Raw genomic sequence first — 10000 nt, 5'->3', positions numbered from 1 at the left:
TCCCTGACTCCTTTGTCATCTGTGGTCCCTGACTCCTTTGTTATCTGTGGTCCCTGACTCCTTTGTCATCTGTGGTCCCTGACTCCTTTGTGGTCCCTGACTCCTTTGTCATCTGTGGTCCCTGACTCCTTTGTCATCTGTGGTCCCTGACTCCTTTGTCATCTGTGGTCCCTGACTCCTTTGTCATCTGTGGTCCCTGACTCCTTTGTCATCTGTGGTCCCTGACTCCTTTGTCATCTGTGGTCCCTGACTCCTTTGTCTTCTGTGGTCCCTGACTCCTTTGTCATCTGTGGTCCCTGACTCCTTTGTCATCTGTGGTCCCTGACTCCTTTGTCATCTGTGGTCCCTGACTCCTTTGTCATCTGTGGTCCCTGACTCCTTTGCGGTCCCTGACTCCTTTGTCATCTGTGGTCCCTGACTCCTTTGTGGTCCCTGACTCCTTTGTCATCTGTGGTCCCTGACTCCTTTGTCATCTGTGGTCCCTGACTCCTTTGTGGTCCCTGACTCCTTTGTGGTCCCTGACTCCTTTGTCATCTGTGGTCCCTGACTCCTTTGTGGTCCCTGACTCCTTTGTCATCTGTGGTCCCTGACTCCTTTGTCATCTGTGGTCCCTGACTCCTTTGTCATCTGTGGTCCCTGACTCCTTTGTCATCTGTGGTCCCTGACTCCTTTGTCATCTGTGGTCCCTGACTCCTTTGTCATCTGTGGTCCCTGACTCCTTTGTCATCTGTGGTCCCTGACTCCTTTGTCATCTGTGGTCCCTGACTCCTTTGTGGTCCCTGACTCCTTTGTCATCTGTGGTCCCTGACTCCTTTGTCATCTGTGGTCCCTGACTCCTTTGTCATCTGTGGTCCCTGACTCCTTTGTGGTCCCTGACTCCTTTGTCATCTGTGGTCCCTGACTCCTTTGTCATCTGTGGTCCCTGACTCCTTTGTCATCTGTGGTCCCTGACTCCTTTGTCATCTGTGGTCCCTGACTCCTTTGTCATCTGTGGTCCCTGACTCCTTTGTCATCTGTGGTCCCTGACTCCTTTGTCATCTGTGGTCCCTGACTCCTTTGTCATCTGTGGTCCCTGACTCCTTTGTCATCTGTGGTCCTTGACTCCTTTGTCTTCTGTGGTCCCTGACTCCTTTGTCATCTGTGGTCCCTGACTCCTTTGTCATCTGTGGTCCCTGACTCCTTTGTCATCTGTGGTCCCTGACTCCTTTGTCATCTGTGGTCCCTGACTCCTTTGTCATCTGTGGTCCCTGACTCCTTTGTCATCTGTGGTCCCTGACTCCTTTGTCATCTGTGGTCCCTGACTCCTTTGTTATCTGTGGTCCCTGACTCCTTCGTTATCTGTGGTCCCTGACTCCTTTGTGGTCCCTGACTCCTTTGTGGTCCCTGACTCCTTTGTGGTCCCTGACTCCTTTGTCATCTGTGGTCTCTGACTCCTTTGTCATCTGTGGTCCCTGACTTCTTTGTCATCTGTGGTCCCTGACTCCTTTGTCATCTGTGGTCCCTGACTTCTTTGTCATCTGTGGTCCCTGACTCCTTTGTCATCTGTGGTCCCTGACTCCTTTGTTATCTGTGGTCCCTGACTCCTTTGTCATCTGTGGTCCCTGACTCCTTTGTGGTCCCTGACTCCTTTGTCATCTGTGGTCCCTGACTCCTTTGTCATCTGTGGTCCCTGACTCCTTTGTCATCTGTGGTCCCTGACTCCTTTGTCATCTGTGGTCCCTGACTCCTTTGTCATCTGTGGTCCCTGACTCCTTTGTCATCTGTGGTCCCTGACTCCTTTGTCATCTGTGGTCCCTGACTCCTTTGCGGTCCCTGACTCCTTTGTCATCTGTGGTCCCTGACTCCTTTGTGGTCCCTGACTCCTTTGTCATCTGTGGTCCCTGACTCCTTTGTCATCTGTGGTCCCTGACTCCTTTGTGGTCCCTGACTCCTTTGTGGTCCCTGACTCCTTTGTCATCTGTGGTCCCTGACTCCTTTGTGGTCCCTGACTCCTTTGTCATCTGTGGTCCCTGACTCCTTTGTCATCTGTGGTCCCTGACTCCTTTGTCATCTGTGGTCCCTGACTCCTTTGTCATCTGTGGTCCCTGACTCCTTTGTCATCTGTGGTCCCTGACTCCTTTGTCATCTGTGGTCCCTGACTCCTTTGTCATCTGTGGTCCCTGACTCCTTGGTCATCTGTGGTCCCTGACTCCTTTGTCATCTGTGGTCCCTGACTCCTTTGTCATCTGTGGTCCCTGACTCCTTTGTCATCTGTGGTCCCTGACTCCTTTGTCATCTGTGGTCCCTGACTCCTTTGTGGTCCCTGACTCCTTTGTCATCTGTGGTCCCTGACTCCTTTGTCATCTGTGGTCCCTGACTCCTTTGTCATCTGTGGTCCCTGACTCCTTTGTCATCTGTGGTCCCTGACTCCTTTGTGGTCCCTGACTCCTTTGTCATCTGTGGTCCCTGACTCCTTTGTCATCTGTGGTCCCTGACTCCTTTGTCATCTGTGGTCCCTGACTCCTTTGTCATCTGTGGTCCCTGACTCCTTTGTCTTCTGTGGTTCCTGACTCCTTTGTCATCTGTGGTCCCTGACTCCTTTGTCATCTGTGGTCCCTGACTCCTTTGTCATCTGTGGTCCCTGACTCCTTTGTCATCTGTGGTCCCTGACTCCTTTGTCATCTGTGGTCCCTGACTCCTTTGTCATCTGTGGTCCCTGACTCCTTTGTCATCTGTGGTCCCTGACTCCTTTGTCATCTGTGGTCCCTGACTCCTTTGTCATCTGTGGTCCCTGACTCCTTTGTCATCTGTGGTCCCTGACTCCTTTGTCATCTGTGGTCCCTGACTCCTTTGTTATCTGTGGTCCCTGACTCCTTCGTTATCTGTGGTCCCTGACTCCTTTGTGGTCCCTGACTCCTTTGTGGTCCCTGACTCCTTTGTGGTCCCTGACTCCTTTGTCATCTGTGGTCTCTGACTCCTTTGTCATCTGTGGTCCCTGACTCCTTTGTCATCTGTGGTCCCTGACTCCTTTGTCATCTGTGGTCCCTGACTTCTTTGTCATCTGTGGTCCCTGACTCCTTTGTCATCTGTGGTCCCTGACTCCTTTGTTATCTGTGGTCCCTGACTCCTTTGTCATCTGTGGTCCCTGACTCCTTTGTGGTCCCTGACTCCTTTGTCATCTGTGGTCCCTGACTCCTTTGTCATCTGTGGTCCCTGACTCCTTTGTCATCTGTGGTCCCTGACTCCTTTGTCATCTGTGGTCCCTGACTCCTTTGTCATCTGTGGTCCCTGACTCCTTTGTCATCTGTGGTCCCTGACTCCTTTGTCATCTGTGGTCCCTGACTCCTTTGTCATCTGTGGTCCCTGACTCCTTTGCGGTCCCTGACTCCTTTGTCATCTGTGGTCCCTGACTCCTTTGTGGTCCCTGACTCCTTTGTCATCTGTGGTCCCTGACTCCTTTGTCATCTGTGGTCCCTGACTCCTTTGTGGTCCCTGACTCCTTTGTGGTCCCTGACTCCTTTGTCATCTGTGGTCCCTGACTCCTTTGTGGTCCCTGACTCCTTTGTCATCTGTGGTCCCTGACTCCTTTGTCATCTGTGGTCCCTGACTCCTTTGTCATCTGTGGTCCCTGACTCCTTTGTCATCTGTGGTCCCTGACTCCTTTGTCATCTGTGGTCCCTGACTCCTTTGTGGTCCCTGACTCCTTTGTCATCTGTGGTCCCTGACTCCTTTGTCATCTGTGGTCCCTGACTCCTTTGTCATCTGTGGTCCCTGACTCCTTTGTCATCTGTGGTCCCTGACTCCTTTGTGGTCCCTGACTCCTTTGTCATCTGTGGTCCCTGACTCCTTTGTCATCTGTGGTCCCTGACTCCTTTGTCATCTGTGGTCCCTGACTCCTTTGTCATCTGTGGTCCCTGACTCCTTTGTCTTCTGTGGTTCCTGACTCCTTTGTCATCTGTGGTCCCTGACTCCTTTGTCATCTGTGGTCCCTGACTCCTTTGTCATCTGTGGTCCCTGACTCCTTTGTCATCTGTGGTCCCTGACTCCTTTGTCATCTGTGGTCCCTGACTCCTTTGTCATCTGTGGTCCCTGACTCCTTTGTCATCTGTGGTCCCTGACTCCTTTGTCATCTGTGGTCCCTGACTCCTTTGTCATCTGTGGTCCCTGACTCCTTTGTCATCTGTGGTCCCTGACTCCTTTGTCATCTGTGGTCCCTGACTCCTTTGTTATCTGTGGTCCCTGACTCCTTCGTTATCTGTGGTCCCTGACTCCTTTGTGGTCCCTGACTCCTTTGTGGTCCCTGACTCCTTTGTGGTCCCTGACTCCTTTGTCATCTGTGGTCTCTGACTCCTTTGTCATCTGTGGTCCCTGACTCCTTTGTCATCTGTGGTCCCTGACTCCTTTGTCATCTGTGGTCCCTGACTTCTTTGTCATCTGTGGTCCCTGACTCCTTTGTCATCTGTGGTCCCTGACTCCTTTGTTATCTGTGGTCCCTGACTCCTTTGTCATCTGTGGTCCCTGACTCCTTTGTGGTCCCTGACTCCTTTGTCATCTGTGGTCCCTGACTCCTTTGTCATCTGTGGTCCCTGACTCCTTTGTCATCTGTGGTCCCTGACTCCTTTGTCATCTGTGGTCCCTGACTCCTTTGTCATCTGTGGTCCCTGACTCCTTTGTCATCTGTGGTCCCTGACTCCTTTGTCATCTGTGGTCCCTGACTCCTTTGTCATCTGTGGTCCCTGACTCCTTTGCGGTCCCTGACTCCTTTGTCATCTGTGGTCCCTGACTCCTTTGTGGTCCCTGACTCCTTTGTCATCTGTGGTCCCTGACTCCTTTGTCATCTGTGGTCCCTGACTCCTTTGTGGTCCCTGACTCCTTTGTGGTCCCTGACTCCTTTGTCATCTGTGGTCCCTGACTCCTTTGTGGTCCCTGACTCCTTTGTCATCTGTGGTCCCTGACTCCTTTGTCATCTGTGGTCCCTGACTCCTTTGTCATCTGTGGTCCCTGACTCCTTTGTCATCTGTGGTCCCTGACTCCTTTGTCATCTGTGGTCCCTGACTCCTTTGTCATCTGTGGTCCCTGACTCCTTTGTCATCTGTGGTCCCTGACTCCTTTGTCATCTGTGGTCCCTGACTCCTTTGTCATCTGTGGTCCCTGACTCCTTTGTCATCTGTGGTCCCTGACTCCTTTGTCATCTGTGGTCCCTGACTCCTTTGTGGTCCCTGACTCCTTTGTCATCTGTGGTCCCTGACTCCTTTGTCATCTGTGGTCCCTGACTCCTTTGTCATCTGTGGTCCCTGACTCCTTTGTCATCTGTGGTCCCTGACTCCTTTGTGGTCCCTGACTCCTTTGTCATCTGTGGTCCCTGACTCCTTTGTCATCTGTGGTCCCTGACTCCTTTGTCATCTGTGGTCCCTGACTCCTTTGTCATCTGTGGTCCCTGACTCCTTTGTCATCTGTGGTCCCTGACTCCTTTGTCATCTGTGGTCCCTGACTCCTTTGTCATCTGTGGTCCCTGACTCCTTTGTCATCTGTGGTCCCTGACTCCTTTGTCATCTGTGGTCCCTGACTCCTTTGTCATCTGTGGTCCCTGACTCCTTTGTCTTCTGTGGTCCCTGACTCCTTTGTCATCGGGCCTTAAGCACATTACAAAAACCAAAAAATAGAGATCTAATTTGCACCCCTGGTGGTGACATCTATCAACATCAAGGTGGTCCCTAAAAGAAGGATTTTCCAAATTAACTGTGTGTCGCTTTTAAAAGTGCTCCCCCTCTGGTCAACATATGAAATAACAAGTGTGTGTAACAAATTTAAATGCGCCCCCTTTGGCCAAAATTCATTAAAACATTTTTTAAGATACTGTAATAACTTGAAGTAAATAATGAAGATTAAAAACCAATTACAAACAAAAAATTCAAAAAAATAACAACAACTAACTTTTTTATATGTGCATAGTATGTATATATTATTAATGTTGTAAATACACTTCTTTATATATCTAGAAAGGCTGGTCCTAAAGAGGGAGGCAGGAAGGCAACAAATACAGGAATGTGTGTGTGTGGGTGTGTGTGTGTGTGTGTGTGTGTGTGTGTGTGTGTGTGTGTGTGTGTGTGTGTGTGTGTGTGAGCAACTCACCATTCTCCGCCTGGTCTTTGATGTCCGCATCATTGGACTGGTTGGGGCTCTCTGATTGGCCGCCTTCTACAAGAAGAACAGAGACAATTGACTGTCATGTGACTAGACCTAGCCATGACCTTTGACCCCCTTCTACTATCTGTGCATATGGAGGCTAGGCCACCCCTCCTGAACCCCCCAACCCCTGTTCCTTTTCCCATCATGCACCCTGCTCCCACGCAGGCTCATGATTTAACGGCGGGCGGCGCATCGATCGGCGGCGCGGCGAAGAAATATGAGGCGTCCTCCTGAGGCTGCGGGCCGTGACTCAGGAGACGGATGGCACGCGGCCGGCCGGGTCGCAGGTCAAATTTATGATGACTTCACGCACTCGCTCATCTCAGGGCGTCCTTTTTAGGGCAAACGCCTTCTTCTGCGGGACGCTGCCAGGAGGCGGCAAAGGTCAACGCCGGAACAAACGCACACTTTGCATGCGGCGCGCGTGTGCCAGCGGTCTAAGACAAAAAAGCATCAGGCGGGAACCACGGCAACCGGAGGAGGGGGGGGGGGGGGAGATGGCACTTTCACACACTGCCCCCCCCATGCTCATTCAGCCCAGTCCAGCTTAATTAAATATGCAAATGAAGCGTGGGAGCAGGGTGGCCCGTCTGTACCCACCAAACAATGACACCACAAACACTTCAAAATAAAAGCCTTGTTTAATCATTGCCATCTCTGGTGGACTTCACAATAAAAGTGCATTATGTAAGAGTGTGTGTGTGTGTATAAAGGGGATTGTCAGGAAGGAGACAGGGGGTCTCGCTGGGACAAGTCACGCCATGTGAGAGTGTGTGTGTGTGTGTGTGTGTGTGTGTGTGTGTGTGTGTGTGTGTTTTACACACAACCTTCGACATTCCGCGCAATCTTGTTTCGTTCCCGGAAGACTTTCTTAGTCGTTCCCACCCGGCCGCGCCGCTCCAAGCAGGGAAACAAGCTATCCATCCCGTTGAGCTTTTAATGAAATGAGGAGACACAATTCATTTTGCTAAGGGCCACATTCATTTTGCTAAGGGCCACAAATCAGACGACGGACGTGGTCTCCGCAGACGGCGAATGAACACAGCTGTCAATCAAACTTCAGCCTCCTTCTTGCATTACTGTACAGCACATTATCAGTGGTTACTAACGACCAGTCTTTTATGTCACTACTGATAATAAACACTATCATTATGTATCATAATACACATCATATTTCACTCTAAATTGTCTTTGATTTGATTTTTAAAAAACGTTTTCCTCTTAAAATGTCAAGTTTACTCCCAATCATCCTTCCAATAGTAAACAAGTGACTATTTCAATAAAACATCCTTCCAATAGTAAACAACAAGAAGTGACTATTTTAATAAATCATTCTTCCAATAGTAAACAAGTGACTATTTCAATAAAACATCCTTCCAATAGTAAACAACAAGAAGTGACTATTTCAATAAATCATCCTTCCAATAGTAAACAAGTGACTATTTCAATAAAACATCCTTCCAATAGTAAACAACAAGAAGTGACTATTTTAATAAATCATTCTTCCAATAGTAAACAACAACAAGTGACTATTTCAATAAATCATTCTTCCAATAGTAAACAACAGCAAGTGACTATTTCAATAAATCATCCTTCCAATAGTAAACAACAACAAGTGACTATTTCAATAAAACAAATCTTATCTGAATAAGAAAGATGTACTTTTTGACGAGGCGACGCCATTTTAAAGCAACTCTCTCGCCGTGTGTGTATGAATCTCCATTGTTGGACACTGCCACACACACACACACACACACACACACACACACACACACACACACACACACACACACACACACACACACACACACACACACACAGGGATTTTGTCACACTCGCTATCGCACACTTGCCCCATACACCGTGTGTGTGTGTGTGTGTGTGTGTGTGTGTGTGTGTGTGTGTGTGTGTGTGTGTGTGTTGTGCCCTCTCTCTGCAGGCTGGCAGCCATCTTAAATCGTTGGCAACCATTTTGAAGCTTCTGTGTTTTCTTTGAGCGGCTGCCATGTTGTACCTTCTGCCAGAACAAAAGACGCCACGCACACACACACACACACACACGTGCGCGTACACACACACACGCAAGCGCGCGTACACACACGCGCACAGTCGTAAACCCTCCAAAAAACCTTCCAGACTGGCGGCCCAGTCACAATGAGAGTTGCAAACTGGAAAGCAGCCAGCAAACTGGTATATGGATGTAAATATGTGTGACCTTTGACCTCTGCTTGGCGAGCGGCGAATATTGATTTTGTGTACTTTTCTCCCCGATGATGCTTCACGCCTGGGAGAGACGCTTCAATCGGCGCTGATAAGAAATATTTGTAAAAGCCGGTCGACTTTGAGTGGAATTGGATTTGAAATGACTTGAAAAGAAACACATTTTTGCTGAACAAAATGAAATAAATATAATAAGAATAAAAGAAGACATTTATTGACTGAAATCAACTTTATTTACTTATTTATTTACTTCCTAAACCTTGACACGGCATAAGCGTGTGTTCTTGTATTGCTACCCTCCATCCATCCAACTTCTACCGCTTGTCCTTTTTTGGGGTCGCAGGGGATGCTGGAGCCTATCTCATCAACAAGGAAAAGTATCTTCCATAGGAGGAGGTGTGAACAAGTGATGACATAAATCAATAACATTGCATCTAATAGACAATGTCTCATTTGTGGTGACATCTATCAACATGAGGGTGGTCCCAAAAAGGAGGGATTTTTATCATTGTTGCTTTTAAAAGTGCTCCCCCTCTGGTCAACATATGAAATAACAAGTGTGTGTAAACATTTGAAGTGCACCCCCTCTGGCCAACATATGAAATAACAAGTGTGTGTAAGAAATTGAAATGTGCCCCCTTTGGCCAAAAGTAATAATAAAAAAATAATTAAATATGTATATAGAGACATACTGGAAGAACTTGAAGTAAATGAAGATTAAAAACCAATTACAAACAAAAAATAACAAAGAACTAAACGCTTACCTTTTTTTATATGTGCATAGTATGTATATATTATTAATGTTGTAAATACACTTCTTTATATATCTAGAAAGGCTGGTCCTAAAGAGGGAGGCAGGAAGGTAACAAATACAGGAATTGTGTGTGAAAAGTGTGTGTGTGTGTGTGTGTGTGTGTGTGTGTGTGTGTGTGTGTGTGTGTGTGGTCAGTGGTTCCACGTGGGTGGCGGTCCAAGGCAAAGTGTGTGTCAGATGGGCGGAGTCCCAGTGATGAATACTGTATTGATCGAGCGCTGCCTCACTTTCCATAATTATAACTCTCTAATGGAGCACACCTCCTACCATCTTACTCTTACTCTTTTGCCTTCTTGACTTCCTCTACACAACATTTCCTCTTTTGCCTTCATAACTTCCTCTACACACCACTTCCTCTTTTGCCTTCTTGACTTCCTCTACCATCTTCCACTTCCTCTTTTGCCTTCTTGACTTCCTCTACACACCACTTCCTCTTTTGCCTTCTTGACTTCCTCTACACACCACTTCCTCTTTTGCCTTCCTCTACAGACCACTTCCTCTTTTGCCTTCTTGACTTCCTCTACAGACCACTTCCTCTTTTGCCTTCTTGACTTCCTCTACAGACCACTTCCTCTTTTGCCTTCTTGCCTTCCTCTACAGACCACTTCCTCTTTTGCCTTCTTGCCTTCCTCTACAGACCACTTCCTCTTTTGCCTTCTTGACTTCCTCTACAGACCACTTCCTCTTTTGCCTTCTTGACTTCCTCTACAGACCACTTCCTCTTTTGCCTTCTTGACTTCCTCTACAGACCACTTCCTCTTTTGCCTTCTTGACTTCCTCTACAGACCACTTCCTCTT

General features: G+C 48.2%; 1 protein-coding gene across 1 annotated transcript in view; it reads right to left on the bottom strand.

Annotated features, from left to right (window-relative positions):
- Positions 1 to 10000, bottom strand: part of LOC140676658 (nuclear factor 1 A-type-like) — an 87526-nt gene that overhangs the window by 18358 nt on the left and 59168 nt on the right. The window contains exon 3 of the mRNA XM_072912748.1: positions 6112 to 6177. Coding sequence (XP_072768849.1) covers positions 6112 to 6177 — 66 coding nt within the window. The remainder of the gene's footprint in view (positions 1 to 6111; positions 6178 to 10000) is intronic.

The sequence above is a fragment of the Nerophis lumbriciformis genome, unplaced genomic scaffold (assembly GCF_033978685.3).
Source record: "Nerophis lumbriciformis unplaced genomic scaffold, RoL_Nlum_v2.1 HiC_scaffold_83, whole genome shotgun sequence".
NCBI classification, from domain to species: Eukaryota; Metazoa; Chordata; class Actinopteri; order Syngnathiformes; family Syngnathidae; genus Nerophis; species Nerophis lumbriciformis.
This window is presented reverse-complemented; position numbering and strand designations above follow the sequence as displayed.